The 24,367-nt window shown below is 32.9% G+C and overlaps 1 protein-coding gene across 2 annotated transcripts in view; it reads right to left on the bottom strand.

Annotated features, from left to right (window-relative positions):
- The window catches only part of LOC127841889 (uncharacterized), a 67,015-nt gene extending 43,943 nt beyond the window's left edge, over positions 1 to 23,072 (bottom strand). Inside the window, exons 1-8 of one of the 2 annotated variants that reach the window (XM_052371018.1) lie at positions 22,989 to 23,072; positions 21,519 to 21,572; positions 21,117 to 21,354; positions 20,536 to 20,865; positions 20,233 to 20,308; positions 19,770 to 19,834; positions 19,052 to 19,159; positions 12,588 to 12,662 (exon numbers count right to left, since the gene is read on the bottom strand). In XM_052371018.1, the coding sequence (XP_052226978.1) occupies positions 12,588 to 12,662; positions 19,052 to 19,159; positions 19,770 to 19,834; positions 20,233 to 20,308; positions 20,536 to 20,865; positions 21,117 to 21,354; positions 21,519 to 21,572; positions 22,989 to 23,057 (1,015 nt within the window). In that variant the 5' untranslated portion in view covers positions 23,058 to 23,072. The remainder of the gene's footprint in view (positions 1 to 12,587; positions 12,663 to 19,051; positions 19,160 to 19,769; positions 19,835 to 20,232; positions 20,309 to 20,535; positions 20,866 to 21,116; positions 21,355 to 21,518; positions 21,573 to 22,988) is intronic. The other variant, XM_052371019.1, reaches the window with a different exon arrangement.
- Positions 23,073 to 24,367: the final 1,295 nt, after the last annotated feature.

Raw genomic sequence — 24,367 nt, 5'->3', positions numbered from 1 at the left:
GCTGGAGAAAGCCGGGCTTTGTTCTGCCACGTTTCCCACGTTTACTTGTATTTTGTATTTTCAGATGACAATTTATCCCGTAATTGCATTCTGAACAAATTTAATGGTTCATAGTTATATCACGTTATAGAGTGTAGCTATTTGTGTAAACGACATGCTTACAACTGTATTCTAAACGCTTATGTGAAGGCTTTTATACATGTTAATTACACAAAACGGAACATGCTTTGGTTTAGTTTAACACTAGATGTATGCAACATACGCTTGAATCGTTGGCCACGAGGTTGGTTCGATTATTGTCCGATCCTTTAAATTATCAAAATCAAAGGCGCCTATGTAGATAAAGCCTTCCTGAGGTAAACGTCGGTACAGATCCGCACACCATTTCTGAAATGCAGAACATAAAAAGAAGCAATACATGTTGATGTTTGACATTAATGACGTCTAAATTTGCTTTTGACTAAAAACTTCACTAACGTCTGAACAACTAACTGATTTCAATGAGAAATTGCATGTTCAAATTGTTGTTAATATGCTTTTTTACAAATAGACAAAGCTATAATTTTGCGTTACCCACGATACATTAATTCGACGGACGGAAGGACGGACGAACAAGAATGGATATGTATGACCTTTCCGCCAAAGAAAGTTGCAACATTCAATATTTTTTTATCAAATCATAGGAATTTAAATGGCGAAACTATACCCTCCGGAATAGTTTAAGCACCATTTTCAGGATGCAGGATCACGTGACTTTGTTGGGTTTCCAATTAAACGTTAATGGATGTTAAAACACCGGTAAGTGCTGATTTTTTCCAAATAAGTTTTTAGAACGATTGTGTTTTCAAGAATTTCAACTCGTGCATAAAAGACAGATTTTTATGCTGCTGATGGCAATGTGAAATACACCAGAATTACTGTATTTAATAAGCCTGTGTTCTTGTTCAAAAACTTCATGTGTACTGCACGATTATGCTTCATGCAACCTGAAATAAAATTGTGTTACCGATTTCAGACGTATTAAATGATTTATTCTTATACCTTAAGATAACGACACAAACTGCAAGAAAAACTGTCTTTTATGCACTTAAGATGTTTGCAAATGTATTTCAATAACTTGAGATATTTGCAAAAATTAAGTTCTTAACGGTGTGTTTACGATTTGTCCAGCCCGTGTGTAACCCCCTAAAAACCCCGCTGATTCTTCATCCTGATTTCGCATTGCCGGTTTAAAGCTGACACTCTCAGTGTAATGACATCATTTTGTTTATTTCCATGACGAGGACATTGATACAAAGGTTAACACAAAAGTGTGGTTCATGTTACGAAAAGCTACGCTTAATAAACTTATATCTATTCAGCACTAATGTACTTCTCTCTCAAATTCGCGAGTAGTTTTCGAATTGCACATATTGTATTATGTTTTTATGTTTAAATAATAACACATGACTTCCAAACATTCGAGGGGCGTACAATATTGTCTAGTACACACAGATTATGACGTCTAAATATTTGTCAAGAATACTACATAGCAAAAACATAAATCGTAAGTTGTTGTTTCTCTCCAAGCGAAAGGCAGACGATGCAGATATTTAAATTAAGGATGAGTTCAATAAATTCAACACGAACACTTAAAACTTGGATTACGTGCATTTAGTATACTTTTTCTACAATTCATCATAATTGCACAACACCTCCTATGTTTTACATTTCAAGCAATAGTGAAATTTGTAAATCAGCCGATACATGCAAGCCGAGTATCGATATTCCTTCAAGATTGTGCCTTCTTCTTAAATGTAAATAATTCTACAAATGAACCCACTGGATTTACACCACGTTAAATGTAAAATGGATATTTAATAGCCTTCCAAGGTACACCAGGATTGAAAGTTTAGAAAGTGACCAGTTCGAACATTTGATGATTTAACGATAACCATGAAAGTTGCATTATGAGTGAAAGAGTGATAACTAGTATCAATCTGTATATGTCAACTAAGTAGCTACGTGTACGAAGAGCTTAAACAATTATATCCGTAAACCTACCTGCCCAAGCAAACCTTCGCTGTCCGATTCTGTGGTAGGAATGTCTTGTGAAGGTTTAGTACGGACTAAAATATAATAATCAGGCGATAATTGTTCGTTTGCAATGGCAATCGATATTTCTTATTATCAGGTACAGTTTAAATTACAAATGTTCTCAGTTTCATACAGGATGTAGGTTCAGAAATATGCAATGTAACAGTTTGGCCTCATAAAATATGCTTAATTATTTACGACACAGACAAACTTGCGAACATGCAAAAAGGAAACCTTTTTTTATTCTGCAATAACTACCGGCGAGGTTACACATTCCAATCACCGGCTATCACCAAACAGTTAAGCAGGTACATGTACATTCAGTGTGATAATCGCACTTATATCAATGATAATCACGCACCAAAATACTTTAAACATATGAGTGAAATTTACTTAGTTTCCATAGGCTCCAATAACTTAACCAAAATAAATAAAAATATAAATAAACAAATCCAAAATATGCAAATCCAGTTACAGCATGTGGTTTTACAAATAAGTTCTTTTCGGTTTTATCAGAAAATTGATATTGTCATTCGTTGTTCAATTTACACGTGATTGTTGTTGTTGCCGTTTTCAAAGAATCTTTACACGAACACAATTTCAATGCAATTCATGCACCAACGTATCCGTGTTACCATGAGCACGCTTCAGCGGATAGTTTGTCAGGGGAAAATTGAGGTACAACTTATCGACGGGACAACCATTGCTGACGATTTTGGGACGGAACTTCATTGGTAATAGTTCGCATTTTATAGACAGTGGAAGATAAAGACTAAATTTAAAGAGGTTTAAAACAGAAATAATACTTGTATACCATAGTATGTTTCCGAATGTTTGACGACCGGAATTTTAAATGCGTGGTGTGATATCACTGGTGCTTTGCACTCGTTACTTAACTCGTACGCATTTCAACTTCCGGTCGTAGTTTTTTCGATAGCAAACTATGAAAATGTGTAATATTGTTATGATATCCACCGGTCAGAGAAGGCTGTAACTTATATTAATAATAAGTTTCTCAATGTGAGGAACCGTCGAGCGTTTTCTGTGTATTTTTCTTTTGATTGTTTAAATAAATCAATACAACTTTGTTCGAACCTGAAGTGTTTTTGTTTTCAAGTGTTGCTTTCCCAGTTGGTTTGGATTCTAGTTTATCTTTCATATGAACCACGCCTGATTCAACATAAAATGACACAATTTATTAATGCAAATGCCAGCTTTTAAAAGCATAAAATAAAGCTATACCACACGAGCTTTTATGCAATATCTAAATACCGAATACTAAAAGTTTAAAAAAAGTGGACAAGAAGAGACGAAACGAATATCAGTTCAAAGTTATTATTTATCCATTATTTATCCTTTCATTGTTTGAGTCTAATTAAAATGAAAACGAACTCACACAGGCGGAAGAATAAATTATTAAAACCCACTCAACAACGTGTTAAGCACGTGTCGTATGAGGCCAAATAATAAATGTTCGAACCAGGGATGTCTTGTGTTTCTATAACGGCCGTCGCGGTGACTTGTGCACCACTGTCTCCATCCACAGGAATAGCGGCTGAAAAAATGTCCAATGCAAGCGTTATATAATAATATTTAAAAACATCTTAACTAAAGTTGGTTTGTCGGTTTGTATGTTGGTCCGTATAAAAATACGTGGAGAACGTTTTCACATACATCCATGGAGTTGGTAGAATGTTGAAATAGGAGTAAGAAGTAGACGACAGCCTATTTTGAAGAAAACAGGTTAAATGTCAAGATAACAGGGGCTTGTGACATTAAATTCTGTTCTGCGCAATATCTTAAGAGTGTTATGAAATATTATCATGCACCTTATTACAGTGGTTACTTGTGTCAAATGGAAGATTTTTTTAATCACTAAGTCCAAAGTCAAGGTCCGGAGGCTTATTACGGAAAATTTCGTTTGGTTCTATAACATGCATATTTTAATAACAATTTGACCTATTACCATGCAAATTGATACAGTGGTACCATGTGAGGAAAAATATGCTTGTTTATTTTGTGGTCACCGGGTCAAATAAAAAGGTAAGAGAAGCTTATATCAATAACTTCGACTCTGAATAATATTTATACGCACGATATGTTTTAATTGATCTGTGGTTATTCGGGAGGAAAGAAAAACACATGGATTATGAAGTCAACATGTCTTAGGTCACGGTAACAAAAAATGTGTTGCCGCGTTTCAAATACAGTTTGACATACACTTTAACACACTTTCATATAAACAGAGATGGTACTTACTCGAGCGTTTTTTGTGTGAGTTTCTATTAATTGTTATAATAAATCAAGACAATTGTGTACAAACATGAAGTGTTTTTTGTTTTTAGGTGTTGCTGTCGCAATTGGTTTGTATTCTACTTTATCTTCCATAGGACCCACGCCTGATTCAATATAAAATGACACAATTTATTAAAGCAAATGCCAGCTTTTAAAATTAGGTTTTAACCAATATGTAAATACCAAAGACTAAAAGTATAAAAATGTAGACAAGAAGAGATGAAACAAATATCAGTTCAGAGTAAATATATATCCCTTTTAACCTTGTATTGTCTGAGTCTAATTTAAATGGGAATGAATTCACACAGGCGGAAGAATAAATTATTAAAAACCCACTAAACAACGTGTTAAGCACGTGTCGTATGAGGCCAAAATAACAAATGTTCGAACCAGGGATGTCTTGGGTTTCAATTACGGCCGTCGCGTTGACTTGTGCACCACTGTCTCCATCCACAGGAATAGCGGCTGAAAAAAATGAACAGTGCAAGTGTTATATAATAATATTTAAAAACATCTTAACTAAAGTTGGTTTGTCGGTTTGTATGTTGGTCCGTATACAATACGTGGAGAACGTTTTTACATACATCCATGGAGTTGGTAGGATGTTGGAATAGGAGTAAGGAGACGACGACAACATATTTTGAAATAAACAGGTACAAATGTCAAGATCACAGGGGCTTGTGGCATTCATTCTGTTCTGCGCAATATCTTTAGAATGGTATGAGATATTATCATGAATATTATTCTAGTGGTTACTTGTGTCAAATGGAAGATTTTTTTAATCATTTAGTCAAAAATCAAGGTCAAGAAGCTTGTAACGGAACATTTCGTTTGGTGGCATATTGTAAGAGTTGACCTATGACCATGCAAATTGGTAGAGTGGTATAATGTGGAGAAAAAATATGCTTGTTTATTTTGCGTTCACCTGGTGGAATAAACAGATAAAAGAAGCTTATATCAATAACTTGGACACTGGATGATATTTTTATTTACTGAAACGCAGTTATTCGGGGAGAAAGACACATGGATTATGAAGTCAACATGTCAAATGTCACGGTAACAAATAATGTGTTTCCACGTTTCAAATATAGTTTGACACTGTAACACACTTTCATATAAACTGACATGCTTCTAAATCAGGAGAAAGGGAGGAGGCCGTTTAAATTGCAATTCTCTTGGCCCAATGTATATGGACTGCATTTTAACTAGTATTTTCTATCAATAACTGAATCATATTTCGTATGTTAATTCATTTTTTTTTAAACTGTGTTTTTTCCTTTATACATGATAACTATTTATATACTTCAGTGGAATTGTTGTGCTCTAAAATCTGATAATAGTGGTCTTCTTCGGTTAATATACATATTTTGTCCGAATATGACGTGCCTTCAGGAATTTATGTAAACAAATGGGGGGTCTACTCTTGAAGTTGCAAACAGTGAACCAACAAAATAACTGCTGCTAATAGATGTCAGGTTTGAAATAACTTAATTCACATACACCTACAACACTTTTTTATTGTGTTTCCTATCTTGCTCTAAAGTGTACGTTCGGGATATAAAATGCTTAGTGAAACACCTTCCTGAACCTCTTCCTTTACTTGTTGACATAAACGCTTATAAATCTCTATAGGACATTTCATGGTAAAACTGATGGTTAAGGTAACGTTATGGAGAAAATCATAGATAATTAACAATGGTGTCTTTAAACTGATAAATAACTGATAAATTATAAATTTATTTACTTCTAGCCAGCGTCGTAGCCAGGCTGAGGCACACCGAGGCAGTTGCCTCGGCTAACATTTGCAGAGCAATTTTGAGATTACAAGGAAAAAAGGAAAATTTATGTCAAATAAAAAAATCTATAAAAGAAATAGAGGCAATTAAATGAATTTTAGGCCCTATGATATTTTTACAAACAAATATTATCATTGAGTACAATTGGTTCATTTCAAGGCATAAAATTATTTCAATTTAAAACTTCTATTGATGCCAAAATGGCTCAGCAAAATGATTTGGAAAATCCGTATATTAAACAAAGCGTCGAACTGTACACTTCGATGGAATAATCATGGTGGACAACGGAACGTACCGAGCTAAAATCGGGTGTTTTACGGCCAGGTCTGGGTCTATTTTGGACCTAGATACTCTTTGGGTGGTTGTTGGCTTTATTGGTATTCTACTCTTTATGGCCGGCGTCGAGTTAAATCCGGGACCGTTTTAGGTGGTAAAAGTCTTATTTGTCCCCTACCGGTTTCACTGGAGGGGACCTATGGTTTGCGCTCTGTGCGTCTGTGCGTCTGTGAGTCTGTCTGTCTGTCTGTCTGTCTGTCTGTCTGTCTGTATGTCTGTCTGTCTGTCTGTCTGTCTGTCTGTCTGTCTGTCTGTCTGTCTGTCTGTCTTTCTGTCTGTCTGTCTCTCTGTCTGTCTGTCTGTCTGTCACACTTTTCTGGATCCTGCGATGACTTTTAAAGTTCTTCATATTTTTTCATGAAACTTCAAAAATGGATAGATGACAATATGGACATTATGCACGTCATTTCATTTTGTTCCTACGTCAAAAATTATGGTTGCTATGGCAACAAATAGACTAGAAATACTGCTGAAAATGGTGGTTTTCTGGATCCTGCGATAACTTTAAAAGTTCTTAATATTTTTTCATGAAACTTGCAACATGAATAGATTTCAATATGGAAATTATGCACGTCATTTCATTTTGTTCCTACGTCAAAAATTTTGGTTGCTATGGCAACCAAAAATAATAATAATCTGAAAATGGTGGAATTTCTGACAATAGTGGAGTCGGTAGGGGACCATATTGCTAAACAATAGCCTTGTTGACATTAGAAAATGATGACGCAGTGCTTAAACAAAATTTTACACAAGAAAATTGAAAAAAATGGCCAAAAACTTCACTGATTTAAGTTAAATATTTGTACTTCTCATGATAATCAATACGTCCCTGTGACGAAATCGGTAACGCGTCAGACTCTGGATCCATTGACCCCTATTATATTGTCACTTCGTTGGTTCGAACCCCGGTAGGTCCGGTTTTTTCCAAATAACTGTTCCATCAATGATCCTTTTTTATGTGCTTATGATTGAAAACGCTTTTGATTTAATGTAATTAAACATTTTTTTAAAGAGCCATATGGTGCTTTCAAGCTCTAAATGGAAAAAATCGTCCATGATTTTGTTCACGGTGAACTTAATATCTGAACTACAAAAGCAAATTTGCGGAAGCTGATTTGATGTAAACTCAAACATAAAATTTTTGAAAAAACTCATAACGAATAATATCTAAAGTAAATAAAATGTTATTATATAGAAGCATGTCAATGGCATCGCTTTAATGTTTGTGCATAAACACATTCCAGTTGATCGAAAACAAAGTCTTCAAATGTGGGATTCGACTGGAGACAGAAGAGTTGGATTAGCGTTCAATACGATTGATATTTAAAAGTTGAAGAATAATAAAACATGATCAGACAGTGAAAAAGTTGTTCATAATATATGAAATATTATTCGCTAAAATGTTTGATAGATCTGTTTACTTCATATTATAAGGTAGATCTATATTATTTAAGTATTTCAATAATAAATATATGAAGCACATTCTAATATCCATATACATATTATGGCTTGTATTAGAGAGCTGCGTCTATTTTTTTTTCTTTTTCTATCTGACTTCAAATGAATTTTATGACTATTTTTCTGTAGTAAAGGTTGTTACTTCACTGTCACTTCAATCTAAAATTGACAATAAACTTGTAGCAGATTTTTTGGTAACTTAATTGATACTAAATGATCACATGTAGCGTCCACGATTCCAATAATTTAGGTATAAAATGTGGTTTAAATGGCCTTTCAAACGCACCAGAGACGTTCTAGATCTAACAATATTTCCGGGGTGAGGGGCTTGCCACCGGACACCCCTAGAATGACCTAAGATACTGTCTCGGCTAAATTTTGGGTCTGGCTACGCCACTGTCAGCGACAGGTACCTTTCCGGGCATAAAACTTTCTTTAACACATCCAGTATTTTTCTTGGATTTTGATCGCTCCGCGCTTGATGATCAGTGTGGAAGTGACCACTTCCGATTGCTATAAACTTTCAGTCAAAAATCCATGAGCCGTTTAATATTGGTATTTTGATTAAGTTGATACAATGATAAAATAAAAAAGAAATTGCTGTAGGTCAAGATGAAATGTATTGCAAATTTTATAAACATATTTAACCGTAATAATTTAATATATTTCTTAATATTGTTTATAGTATCTGGTTAACAGGCTCTGAATCTAATATATAAAAAAAATTTTTAGGTATTCTTCTACCAAACCCGGAAAACAATTTCCTATCTTTCAAAGTATAGGGATCTTACATTAACTAGCTGTTTTTGTTAAGTTTTCGAACGTTAAGCTAATAAACGCCTTATTTGGTATTAAGAATCAGAAGTTGATTTAGTTTTGTTTTACAAATATGAAATCGGGTTTTCTAAAAACTCAAAGTATCAATCATCACCGAGTTCTTCTAGAAACTTGTATAAGTTATTTGTTTTGTAAATAAACATTAAGTTTTGAAAAAGGCATATCATTTAACCTGCTAGTATTGGAAAATGAAAACAATTAAAAAGAAAATATTCATAAATCATTCAATTTATTGAAGATTCTTTATCGTTGAATTCCGATGCAACAACTTTGCTTAAATTATAAAGAAGTATGTTCTATTAAAGTATGACTATGGCTAAAGTGGTAAAGACTCATAAACATTCCAAATAGACAAATGTTTTGCAAAATATTTCGTAAACAAAGCATTAATAAATTAGCGTGCCTTATAACAGTAGACACAATTAAACGAGATACAAATTCCTATTTTTATTTTTGTGGGACAATATATTCAATGTGAATATCCCGCAACGATAGCCGTACATTTACGAGCGAAAGCGAGACTGGCAGCGTCGGAAGAACGACGTTTTCGTGAGAAATATATATATATATATATATATATATATATATATATATATATATATATATATATATATATATATATATATATATATATATATATATACGTGTCTTCTGTTTGCTACTCAATTGACAAAAATAAATAAGCGACACTCACGAGACGCCGGTGCATTTGCTGGAGATGTATTCTCACAGTCTGCTTTCGCTTTCCCATCTGTGTCGTTTGTAATCTGCGATTCAGATCCTAAAAGTTGTTGAAAACACACAATGATGCCTATTATGTGATTGCATACGTGAATGCACCGTATATTAAGGATATTTTTACAGAAAATTACATATCAACATCACTCTTCAACACCTTAACAAAACTGTTGAATTACAGAGCGTTCCCAAAGCTGTTGAATTACAGAGCGTTCCCAAAACTGTTGAATTACAAAGCGTTCCAAAACGGTTGAATTACAGAGCGTTCCATGAACATAAGCACATTCTAATCTACTGACATGTCATACTAATCATGCGTAACAAATATCTGCTAAAATTCCACATCAGTAGGTAACTATTATTTGGAATACTTTGATTACGTTTAATCTGTCTTGCATTAAGTATCGAAATGCGTTAATTATAAACTGTTTACTTCTAATAATGTGTATGAACTCGTTATTTTATATGTGTAAAACCTAGGTCAAAGAGCAGAATGAAGAAAATGATGTTATATAAACGTTATTTACCAAGAGTATATCTGGATATTGTCCGCGATATGAAATTTTGATTATATGAATAAGTTGTAATCTTATTATACAGCACATATGTTTTACCGTTCAGCACAAAACGACTTACCGTTCTTTGTTTTCAGTGCCAACATACCTTCAATTATGACTGCTGACCCACGATTCGGGTTTTTAGGTGTAAGAAACGACCCCATTTCTAAAATGTGAGCATAAGCAACGATAAATGTTGACCAGGATAATTGAGACCTTTCATTCTGTAATTATATTAGCATCATAGCATTTAACTTAAGTTCTTATGATTGAAGTTAACATGACTATATTTTAGCATCAAAATTCGTTCACTTCAGTTGACCTATTTTTTCATGAAATGATTATTCAGTTTTGACTTTAATCATGCGGCATACCTGATGTAATTTTTAAACCTAAACTAATTGTATATACTTTTGGATTTTCCCAAAAAGTGTTAAAATGTATTAATATTTATATTTTATGATTGTTGCAACCATATAAATTATTTTAAATCCTTTCAGTAAATTGTGCTTGTGTTGGCTGCAGCGTACCAAGACTATAAACCGTAATAAAACGCAAAAATACTTAGTTCCAAACTAAAATACGATAACATTCGCTCCAGCAGAGACTACTCTTTACCTTTGTAAAATTTAATAATTGAGTCACGTGACAAACACATTACTCGATTACGTGCGTGTAATGAAAAATATCCAAATATCATCAGTAAAACAATGAGCAAAGGACAAGGTTAACCAGTTGGGCTGGTTACATGTTGAACAAAGAGTAGAACAGATTATTCTTAACCATGTTTTTAAAATAAACTCTGGTTCTGCACCTACTTACTTGAATGAGAATTTTATATTAGCCACTACTGTTCATAACCATAATACTAGATTTAGCTAAGGGTCATGTTTCAGTATCCCGAAAGTAAAAGGGTTTGGCAAAATGTCCTTCTCATATCAGGGATGTTCTCTATGGAACAGCTTACCGATTGATATAAAAGATTCCCCCAACTTACAGACATTTAAGGTTGCAGTAAAAAAGCATATTTTAAGGTAGCGCACCTCTAATGATTTCCCGCGATTTCTTCGAAGGTTGAAGAGCCTACTATTAGGTGCCGTAGCCTAGTGGTTAAGGCGATAGACTAGAAATCTTTTGGGATATACCCGCGCAGGTTCGAATCCTGCCGACGACGTATACTTTTTTGCGACGCGTTTTATTTATTTTCTAACGTAATTTGATTTAATATGGCATATAAGCTATATTTATTGTTAAATATGTTGCAATTTTTATGCACATTCTTCAATTATTAAAATTAAAACAACGTTATGGCGAAATTGGGTGATTTACTGTTGAAAATACGAACCATGCATGTTGCATTTTTATTTTTATTTCAAAAAGTAAACGGTAAATCTGTCTATTTCTTGGTATTTTTGCTGTATATAGTGTTTCTATAAAAACTAAGTTTAAAATATGACTTAAATGATACTATTTTGAATTTTATGACACTTTGTTTTTAACCGACCCAATTTTTACTTGGCTGAAATCACTTACATTTCATGGCGCTCTTCCATAGATAAAAATTTGTAAAAAATAAAAGTCTGTAAAAGAATACTTATTTCATCTTGTTTAAACTTTAAACACCTTTACAGCATCTGTACACACCAACTGCATGCCCATATTTGGAAATTTGAATGAATTATGGAACTTTTATATACCCCAGGGGTGAAAATAAACTGGACAAAAGCCGAGCGTGGGGGTGGTTTTGAAAAAATCGGTATATTTTTTTTAAAAGCATGGGAAGCCTACCTACAAATTTGCATGTAGTTCAGTGAAATGATGCTGATTAAGAAAATAATTAGTTAGATTATATTTGGATATGTGCCCATTAGAGGTGCGCTACCTTAAATAGCTTGTAGTTTTATTAATAAAGCCTGTAATCTCCCTGTGATGTTTATTATTATAAAAATGATGTGTATTTTTAATCACATGTTAATTTGCTAAGTTTACCATCTTTAAGAACAAAGTTGTTGTGCCTTGCTAGGACATGTCATCATTCACCAGGACCACAATGGAAATAAGGGAATTCCCATTCCATTTTTTGTGCTATCCTGGGTATGTGAATGCATGTCCTGGTACACTAAGATAGTAATTAATATTTGATTCACCAATTTTATATGTTAACACATGATATAAAAAGAAGCAATAGTTATGTATTTTTTCCAAAATGACTGCTATCAAATTTCTTTTAAGCTCTAATCTTTTAGCTGATCTGTGATCTTTTGCATTTGTATTTCATGATATGTTGAAATTTTTAATTATGTTGTGTACCATGCTACATGTATTTTTTATACTGAAATAAATATATCTAAATATCTATCCTTTATTTAACTTTTTATTATCTGAGTCTAATTAAAATGGGAATGAACACATACGGAAGAATAAATAATTAAACTCCCACTGAAAAATGTCAAACGCATGTGTCGTATGAAGACAAAATAATAAATTTTCGAACCAGAGATGTCGCGGGGTTCAGTTTCGGCAGTCACGGCTAGTTGTTCACCACTGGCTCTATCCATAGTAATTGCGGCTGAAAAAATATGTTCAATGCAAGTGTTATATAATTATATTTTAAAATATTTCAACGCAAGTCGGTTTGTCAGTGTGTATGTTGTTCCAGTTTGGTTTTCGAATAGTACGTGGAGAATTTTTTCACGTACACCCATGAAATTGGTAGGATGTTGACATAGGAGCAACGGAAGACGACTACTTATTTTGAAATGAACAAGTCAAAAGAAAGACCACAGGGGCTTGGGACATAACATTCTTTTTTCCGCGCAATATCATACTAATGGAATGATATATGATCATACACATTAATCTATTGGTTTCTGAATTCAAACAAAGACGTCAATAGATTTTGAAAAAGTCAAAGGTCAAGGTCACAGAGGCTTGTAACGGAAAATGTGTTTGGTACTACAACATGTTTATCTTAATAACAATATGTCCTATTAACTTGAACATTTGAACAGTGGCACCATCTAATGAAAACATATGCTTGTTTATTGTGAAGTCACCAGTTAAAATATAAAGATCAGAAAAGCCTGTATCAATAACCTGGTCTCTAAATGATATTTATACGTACTATATTTTTAATTAAAATGCAGTTATTCGGGAGGAAAGAGAGACCCATGAATTATGAAGTCAGAATGTCAAAGGTCACGGAAACAAATAATGTGTTTCCACTTTTCAAATCACAGTTTGACATATAGTTTAACACACTTTCATATAAACTGATATGCTACTGAATCAGGAAAAAAGGAGGCCATTTAAACTGCAGTTCTTTCGGACAAATGTATTTGGACTGCATTTAAACTTGCATTTTCTATCAATAACCTAATCATATTTCGTTTGTTACATGTGAAAGATATTTTAAGAAAATGTTTTGTTTTTTCCTTTCTACATATGTACTAAGTATACATTTCAGTGGAATTGTTGTGATCTAAAATCTGATTATAGTATTATTCGGTTTATATACAAATATTGTCCAAATATGGCGTGCCTTTAGTAAATTATGAAAACCAATAAGGGTCTACTCTTGCAGTTGCTAACAGTGAACCAACAAAAATACTTCTGCTACAAAACAATTAGATGTCAGGTTTGAAATTACTTTATTCACATACACCTCCAACACTTTTTATTGTGTTTCCTATCTTGCTCTAACGTGTACGTTCGTGATATAAAATACTTAGTTAAACACCTTCATGAACCTCTCCTTTTACTTGGTATCATAAACGCCTATAAAACTGTATAGGGCATTTCATGGTAAAGATATTAGTAAAGGTAACGTAATGGAGAAAATCATAGATAATAAGTAATGGTGTCTTTAAACTGATAAATAACTGATAAATTATAGATTTATTTACATCCAGCGACAGGTACCTTTTCATGCATAAAACTTTCTTTAACACATCCAGTATTTATCTTGGGATTTGATCTCTCCGCGCTTGATGATTAGTGTGGAAGTGACCACTTCCGATTGCTATAAACTTCCAGTCAAAGATCCATGAGCAGTTTAATATTGGTATTTTGAATAAGTTGATAAAATAAAAAAATAAATAAAAAAGGAATTGCGGTAGGTCAAGATGAAATATTTTGCAAATTTTATAAACATATTTAACCTTAATAATTTAATCAATTTCTTAATACTGGTAACAGGCTTGGTATCTAATGTATAAAATGAATTTTTAGTTATTCTTCTACCAAACCCGGAAAAGAAACTTCGATCGTTCAGAGTATAGATATCTTATATTAACTAGCTGGTTTTGTTAACTTTTCGAACGTTAAGCTAATAAACGCCTTATTTGGTATTTAAAATCAAAAGTTGATGTAGGTTTGATTTACAAATATCCAATCGGATTTTCGAAAACCTTAATGTATCAATCATCACCGAGTTCGTCTAGAAACTTGTATAAGTTAAATTTTTTTGTAAATAAACATTAAATTTTGAAAAGGCATATCATTTTATATATTAGTAATTGAAAAATGAAAACAATTAAAAAGACTCATGATTTTAACGGAAGGTAACTCATATTTATTGCTAGCTTCCTTTGAGAGGTTCGGATTGGTTGTACCAGTTCTGAAAACCGCCGAAATTATACGTTCGATTACACGTTTTGACCTTAACACTATTACTATTGCAAATGTTCAAAATCCAGATGTTGGTTGCCTATTTTTATAAAATAAAATCTAAACGAACAATTCAAAACCAACTACAACACAACTTGAATCAAAATTCCGTATGGAATAATGACAAACTCTTCAAATTTTCATATTAAAACACCCCATGTGCTCATGTCTTCTGGCTAAGTAAATTTTACTATTGTATATTTTAAATTCCATAATACCTGTTATTGATTAAGAAAACTTTGTTAAGGTTTTTTTGTAGGGTTAAAACTAACATTTGTTCCGCACTGTAAACAACTGAAAACATTCATAAATCATTAAATTTATTGAAGATTCTTTATCTTTGGAATCTGATGTAACAACTTAAATTATAGAGAAGTATGTTCTATAAAAGTTCCACTATGGCTACAGTGTTAAAGACTCATAAACATTCCAAATAAAGGAATATTTTTATTTTTGTGGGAACATATATTCAATGTGGATATCCCGCAACGATATCCGAACATTTACTAGCGAACGCGAGACTGGCAGCGTCGGAAGCACGACGTGTTTGTAAAAAATATATATATATAATTTTCTGTTTGCTACTCAATTGAAGAAAAAAAAACGACACTCACGAGATGCCGTTGCATTTACTGGACATGTATTCTCGCGGTTTGCTGTCGCTTTTCCATTGTCGTTTGTAATCTGCGATTCAGATCCTCAAAGTGGTTGAAAAACACAATGATACCTATTCTCTTATAGCATACGTGAATATGCCATACATTTTACAAAAAATATGTATTTGTATCAAAATCTACATCATTCTTTCCCTAAACTGTTGAATTACAGAGCGTTCCAAAACTGGGGAATTACAGAGAGTTCCCAAAAACTGTTGAATTACAGAGCGATTCCAAAAACGGTTGAATTACAAAGCGTTCCAAAAACTGTTGAATTACAGAGAGTCCCCAAAACTGTTGAATTACAGAGCGTTTCAAAAACTGTTGAATTACAGAAAGTTCCCAAAACTGTTGAATTACAAAGCGTTCCCAAAACTGTTTAATTACAGAGAGTTCCAAAAACTGTTGAATTACAGTGAGTTCCCAAAACTGTGGAATTACAGAGCGTTCCCGAAACTCTTGTATTACAAAGCTTTCCAAAAACTGTTGAATTACAGAGCGTTCCAAAAAAAATTGAAATACAGAAAATGCCCAAAACTGTTGAATTACAAAGCGTTTCCAATACTGTTGAATTACAGAGAGTTCCCAAAACTGTTGAATAACTAAGTGTTTCAAACACTGTTGAATAACAGGGCGTTTATACTGGAAAGTTCTTAGCTTTGTTTTATATAATACATGTGATGTAAGCGATTGAATAAACAATTGATTTGTTTCCAATTCTTTGTAAAAAAAAAATCATATCTTGTAATTGCCTTAATTTGATTGAACTGCTTCGTCAGTACGAGTTTTTGGTATACGGATATACATATTGTAGTTTATTCTGTAATTGATTAAAGTAAATATTAAGTAGGTTGATGACAAATGTCTTCAGTTTTCCGCTTTTTTAATCTAGTTGCACATTGTTATTGACATTATAGTATTTCACGAAATCATAAATACCGGTATTAAACCCGTATATATTTTTTTAATTGTTCAAAACTGTAACAATTCCTCGATATATAGTCGTTTATGTGGACAACATGATTGACAACTTTAATACACCAAATTTTGTATGAAAATAAACCATCAGAATGTTTTATAAATGAGTTATTCCAAAGTAATGGTATTTTATAAAATCATTGGTATTTAACCCTTAGACGCTTTGTAATTTCTTAAATCTATCAACTTTCTTCGCTATATATTCGTTAATAAAAATGGATTCCACGTGATCGACACCTTTAATACACCACATTTTGTAGAAAAATATACCATCAGAATGTCTATGAATGAGTTATTCCAAATTATTTATTTTTCTGATAGTTTTTGTTTTTATAGAGTTAACCTTTTTTCCGAATTCCGTGTATTTATATCGTAAGGTTTAATGTGATATTCTAAGACTAAATAATTACCATGGCTTTCCAGACAGGTACTGTATAATTTCGATTCAGATTGATGTATTAATCGTTTAATCCAAGTAATTTTAATGCGATACATAAATCACTTTTTAACATAAGTTTATATGTATATGTGATTACGTTTAATCCTGTCTATTTAATGCCAACCCTTGCATTAAGTAACGAAATGCGTTAATTATGAACTGTTTACTTCTGATTATGTCTATGAACTCGTAATTTTATCTGTGTAAAAACTAGGTCACCGAACAGAACGAAGCAAAATAATGCTATAGAAACGTTTATTTACAGGAAGTATATCCGAAGAATGTCCACGATAGAGAATTTTGATTATATGAATAAGCTGTAATCTTATTATATAGCCCAAATGGTTTACCGTTCAGCACAAAACGACTTACCGTTCTTTGTTTCAGTGCCAACATACCTGCGATTATGACTGCTGACCCACGATTAGGGTTTTCGGGTGAAAGAAACGGCCCCATTTCTAAAATGTGTGCATAAGCAACGATAAATGTTGACCACGATAATTGAGACCTTTCATTATGTAATTATATTAGCATTATAGCATTTAACTTAAGTTCTTATGATTGAAGTTAACGTGACTATATTTTAGCATCAAAATTCGTTCACTTCAGTTGACCGATATTTTCCAGTAATGATTATTCAGTTTAGACTTTAATCATGCGACATTCCTGATGTAATTTTAAAACCTAAACTAATTGTATATACTTTAGAATTTTCCCAAAAAGTGTTCAAATGTATTAGTAATTATATTTTATGATTGTTGCAACCATATAAATTATTTTAAATCCTTTCAGTAAATTGTGCTTGTGTTGGCTGCAGCGTACTAAGACTATAAACCGTAATAAAACGCAAAAATACTTAGTTCAAAAATAAAATACGTTAACATTCGCTCCAGCAGAGACTACTCTTTACCTTATTTTACCGTAAAATTTAATAATTGAGTCACGTGACAAACACATTACTCGATTACGTGCTTGTAATGAAAAATATCCAAATATCATCAGTAAACCAATGAGCAAAGGACAAAGTTAATCATTCAATTTTGGAAGCGCACGAAACCGAATAATCACAATGAACAACTTTACATATGGATATTATGATACGATGCGATGCGATACGATATAATGACATGACATGTATGATTTGATATGATATATGATATGGAATGATATGATATGATAGATTAATGCATACATTAATTTCTTTATATTACTAGTTGTATATTAAAAACTATCAATATTTAAGTACTTATTTATTAACATAGAAGAAATATTCATTATGAAACGATGGGGCAAAACAGAGTGTTACCTTTTTCTGACTGACGATCTTGCCTTGTTTGTTCCCTATCTGCCAAAGCAAAAAAAACAATATTCGATGCTTATAGTCTAAAAGTATTAGATTATACCCCATTACCGATTGAAATAGTGGTTATTCTAAAATCACTCTTTCCCGTTTGTGCGTCCCTCTTTCAGTCTGCATCTGTTTCGATCATGGTTGGAACGAAAACTCCACCAAGCATTTAATATTTTTAATAACAAATGTTCATCTACAATGTATATGAGACTTTGTGTAACGATAAAGAACCGTTTAGCTTCTTCAAATTCCGATGTCAATATTTAGGTCCCATGATTTTGCACAAATGTTTAGCACTATGAGTCGGTGAGTCACACTCAAGAACAGCATGGCTGTCTGTTGGATAATGTCGAAAATTAAGGTCAAAATTTAGACTGGAGTTTTTAAACATATATGAAGACTTTATGTTTTGACCATGTATTAACTGAGTAATGACATTTTGCACAATGTTTTCGCTTAACATGTCGGTATGTCGTTCATAGAAATCATGTATGTGTCTTAAAAGTTAACTTCCTACTATAATTTCAAGGTCAGATAGCAGAATTTTCTTTTTAAACGCGCCCTCTCTTTTAATTAAACCATGCATTCAAGATGATTAAACTGTACAAGAAGGTATTGTAAGGTCAAGAACCTTATTACTACTTAACTTTGAAGCTTATATTTAGCGATCAAATGTCAAAAAAGCAACATTGATTTTGACGGCTGTATGACTGTATCAATGTAGTAAGTTGGAATAATTATTACATTCAGTGAAGGCAATAGCTGTGTATTTGAATTATATTATCGTAGCAGTCAATGTAAAGTAGCAGTAGTATCTATTGATTTATTGTATTGATTTATTGAATTATTATTTGTTTTATACTCACCTTTTAACTGCCTTCTGAATAGTATTATGATCACAAATACAGACAGACAAATCGGTATGATGATCTGCTTATACAGTTGCTCATTTGTTGATGGTGCATCTGATGTTCCTGAAACGTAACAATAGTATGTATGTATTATTGGTAAACGGCATCTGCTCACAGGTGTAGGCATGAATTGATGCATGCCATTTAATTTAATTTCATTGCTTTTTAAATATAACGGTACTCACAAAGAGCAAGTCTGATTAACAGAAAAAAGATATTTACAAAAAGAGGTTCAAATCTTTTCCGAATCCGAAACATGCTTTAATCACTCGGCTATTCTTGAATTCGCTTAAATGTTTTTTATGAATTTCATATACAGGATATAAGTTCATTCAAAAGTTAACGAGGAAAAGTACAAATTAATGTTCACATCGTTACGCGGTTCAAGTTTTAAATGTGTGCGTCTGATTAATAAAGGCTAAATATTTTGCCTCGTGTATTGTTAGAACTGATATTAAAAGAATCGTCCGTTTATAGACATCCTTTAATTATTTTTATTTCTTAATTTGTTTATATTTTAATGTGTTGTACATAATTTATATGTGGCTGAAGCAGAAACCATTATTTAATCAAATATATTATGTAGCTCTAAAAAATATATTATTATTTCTTACTATAAATTTGCCATGAATTATTAAGAGAGGCGTATGTTAATCTGCACATAAATACGTACTTATAGAAGTTGTTTGTACGTCGGTTAAATTAAGTTCAGGTCTGTCGGAGCTAAAGGGTCGTGTTCTGAAAAACAACACGTTGAAAACTTAGCCTTACACATAAATACTAGTCCCCGTTTCATATAATAATAAAGCCTAACTAATTGTCAAAGGCAGGACTTTTGCACATTATTTCGACTAACGACCTGTTTCTTACGTTGTTTTTATTTAATAGAGCTCATGATTAATAAACTATATATATATATATATATATATATATATATATATATATATATATATATATATATATATATATATATATATATATATATATATAAATCTTGAAATATAACATATGCCAATTAACAAACCTACCTTAACTAAAATCGTTGCATTAAACAATCCATAATAAAATCAAAATATTACCTAACTTACAAAGTTTTACTACATAAAATTGTATGAATGAACACATTTTTCACTTACAATGACACCTCTGTACATATATCTGATTCTGGTTGTCTCGTGTATCCAGTAGGGCATAGCATACCACATGTGTAATCTATAACACATTATTAAAAAACTTCTACAAGCAAAGTTTTGCATAAATTAAGAATAAATTACGATGTTAATCTGTAATAAATCAAATACCTATGCAGCCTTAACCACCACGGTTTCAATTGACAGAAAACTGTTGTTCACTTGTGCTTTTCTTTATATGTATATTATCATTATGTAACATTACACTTACACATTCTAAAATTTCTTCCAAAGCAAAAATATACTGACTTAATAACAGCTCCATGCCTTCTGGACATTTCTTCACGAAGCAGACTTCATATTCATAAAAACACATTTTTTGTGACCGCGCAGCATACCCATTCCTTGCATCACATCGACAATAACCGTCGGTCATCGTCAGTTCCGTATAATTTTGATTTCCACAGTCTATCTTGTTGTCCTGCTTTTTACAAAGGTTTTTCTTCAACATGTTACATTCACTGAACGTGGCCGATGAAGTGTTGAGGCGACTGTTGTACACGTTTTTCTTGTAACATGGCCGACAATTCACAGATGCTTTACCTGTTGATTCTGTAACTGATAAATAAGGTTCTTCGCCTACGAAAAGTCGTTATAACGAAAGTTTAGTCGTACATTAAATAGATTTGTGATTTTAATAAATTGGTGTTTAAATCTTTTAATGTTCATGTATTTAATAAACCATTAATTGCATTTCTGTTTAAATGTTATCTTGCAAACGTCTTACAACAAATATCATTATACAATGAAGTTAAAATCACTTTCTTAAACCATGCTGTGTTAACATTGCTGATTGGATTTAAAGTAATGAGATGTTCCAAACAGTTTACCTGACAAACAAAATATTTCTACAGCGCAAGCATTTGTGAACTGTTCCAGGTTACGCAGGTCTCGAGCACAGTGATATCTGGTTCCAACTGTGCAGTTAGCAAGCTTTGCTTGACAGTACCATTGGCAGGACCCCCATCGAGGACAGTTGCCATGGTTTCTAATAGGCTTCATGCATTGTTTATATTCGCAGTCTGGGCGATATCGTGATTGATATGTTGATAATTGACAAAGAATACCCTGTATAATACATGAGAAGCTTTTCATAATTAGGCAATCAGAAACAAATATACAGGTGTATAGTAAGCTGTATAACGACAACGAGGAATATATGAGCTATGCATAATTCAAATAAAGCAAAACAAACAGCCATTCCTTGATAATGATCGCCGACTAAAACTTACCAAAACTAACACGCAGATCACAGTGAAGAAAACAGCGATGATTTTCATTGTGTCCTTTAAAAGAAATGCACATAAAACATCAAGTTATACTTTTAATTATAACATATAATTTGCATTAAATGTACTATCACCTGATCGCGTTGCTGGTATATATAGAACATCTACTTGATTGTTGCAGTATTAACATGTCATGGGTTTCAAATTTCATCGGCCATCCCATGATGAGAGTAAACTAATACAGTATTTTGTATAATGTCGTAATAAGTTAAATCTACATAAACATGTTCATAACATCTAATGTAAAATAACTAAATGAATGGTTTGAATTCGAATGAGTACTTGATTGTTTAAATAGACATATTCACGTACATCGATTTTAAATTATATACATGGTTTCTATGTTCAGGGTATACCATTTTAAAAAATGGCAATACAATGTATTGAAAATGGTTACGGCAATTTGTTTATTGGTGGTAATTTTTGTGCATATGTGCGATGGTCATTTACACGATAAAAGCATAGAAACTAACTAAGTTCATTCATTTTATTAGTAAAAGGGGCTTTCAACTAGTTATGACCAGTCTGACCAGTTTTAACAGATCTATGATACATTTGATACAGTCAATGCAATGGCAGAGGTTTCTGTTACTTTTAGTAACCTCGGCATTGCTACGGGAACCTTACAACATGTCTGGTTAATCTGTAAGTCATGGATATCATACGTAGGTAAGCAAGATTATGTTAAACGGTGGATACTGTTATCCGCTTTTTGATCACTTAACCTTACTGAAATATAAATCCACAGCATCGCCTTCTAGCCAATTAAAACATAGTAATGCACATGCACATACCTTTAACTAGCGAAAACCTTAACAATCCACACCAGGAATAATAATCCCGATGGTCACTTCCTCACCACAGTTTTTCAGTCAAAACCACCACTGTGACATTAACGTATGAAACTTGTTTATCATTCACCTGCGTGTAATCAAACAAAATGGATAAGATAGTAGATGTGCGCCGCCGTGAGTATCGTCTAAAGTTTCCGTTGTACATTCGTCAGTGCACTTGAGGGTTAAAGATGAACAATCCCAATCTTATATATCATTAAAATGGCTGTATAAACATGTTTGTTTGTCTCATTTGATTTTGAACCATTAGATTGTAAGGTGTGCTCATGAATGTACGTGTGTGCATCTCATTGTTATTCATGTCAGTGCATAAGCTCTTACTCAAATCATTATTAATAGTTTTATCACACTCTTGGCTTTTAAAGTGACAGATATTTACCCCCTGAAGAGCCTTTTATTTAATACGTTTACCTTGTTATAGTTCATCGAATTTCCGAAAGTGTGACATAATTTTAATTTAGAAACGTAACTTAATAGTCAAATGATGTATGTTTTAAGCCTTAAAGATCTTAAGATATTAGTGTAGCTCTTGTTAAAGTTAAACGATCAGATGGCTTACCTCAACTTTTTGACTAGACTGTGTAATCGACGAGCGCAGAAGTGATCCGACGTAAAGGTATTGTTGCATTCCAGTTTTGGTGAAGTTGTGTTCACTGTGTGATACGGTGTTGTTGATAATATCATGTAGGAAACGATATCGCTTACAAAAGCAAGACAAAACCGGAAATGTTTACGTGAAAACCGGATCAATATCAAAGCTCTTTAATGTAGTGCTTACATGTTATACGTATGAACTTCCCTGTTCAAAACATTTGATTTTTGACACCATATACAAATTCGAAATATACAATAACATAATTGATGAAAATAAACAAAACATAGATCTCCGAGCAATACTTTTTCTCACGAATTAGGCAGTCATAAAGACAGCCCTGCTGACCCGTACTTTGTTGTTTATGCTTTACCTGTTACCCTAGCAGTTCAAACGGTGTCAACAACTCTGACCTAAACATGGGTATAGAGCACTAATGCGCTTTTTCGGCGTAGCTGTTTTACCCAGCTTTTCACCTTAAATGACTTGTACATAACGCCATCAGACACGCATGAATATATTCGAATATTCCATAGGCTGATTCTAGATTAAACCTCTTAACATTGGCTACATAACTGATTCTGTGCTCAGCGCAAAGGATGTATCACTATTTAGTGTAAGGAATTCCGGACCACTCTCTTTATATTCAAACGACACAAACTGTGGCCCAGTTACAATAACGCGTAAAAATCCATCTCGCAGAATTTTAGGGTCAGTACTCGTTCACTTAATCGTCCGGGGAATATATTATTAACTATCAATAAATACAGTTTTGCTTTCAAGATGAGAAAACAAACAAATAGCATAGGGTCACGATAAGAGGAAAATCGTTTAATTATCCAACCACAAATGTTTGCCTTACTCGGTCAGCACGTCTGGAAATCGTTCCTAAACGCCTGGATAGGCTGCCCTTATTTACAAGTTTGCTATTTTGATTTTAAATGACCCGCGCCATGCGAAAATGGCGCCCATCATATGAATAGCCCACTCAGCTTGCGCATCTCTCAGTCTTGTCTGGAGATACATAATGAGAACATTACACATTTGTATATTTTATAGCAAACAGCATCGCCTCTGACCAGACTGCGCAAATGCACAGGTTTGACTTAAGATACGCTGGCCAAAACGCATAAGACCCATTTTCGCATGACGTGTCTATGAACGTGTACTTTAAATGTGTCGAAAGAAAACTGCTTGTAAATCAAATATTAACATACGATATATTTCGATGGTGAAGAAAAACGCTCGTTATAAGGTATTTGGGGACAAATATGATGTGCGCCCCCGTAGTATAATTTTTATTTACTCGCACTAATTTGTGGTACTTCGGTAGTACAATTTTTATC

This window comes from Dreissena polymorpha, chromosome 8, assembly GCF_020536995.1.
Source record: "Dreissena polymorpha isolate Duluth1 chromosome 8, UMN_Dpol_1.0, whole genome shotgun sequence".
NCBI lineage: Eukaryota > Metazoa > Mollusca > Bivalvia > Myida > Dreissenidae > Dreissena > Dreissena polymorpha.
This window is presented reverse-complemented; position numbering and strand designations above follow the sequence as displayed.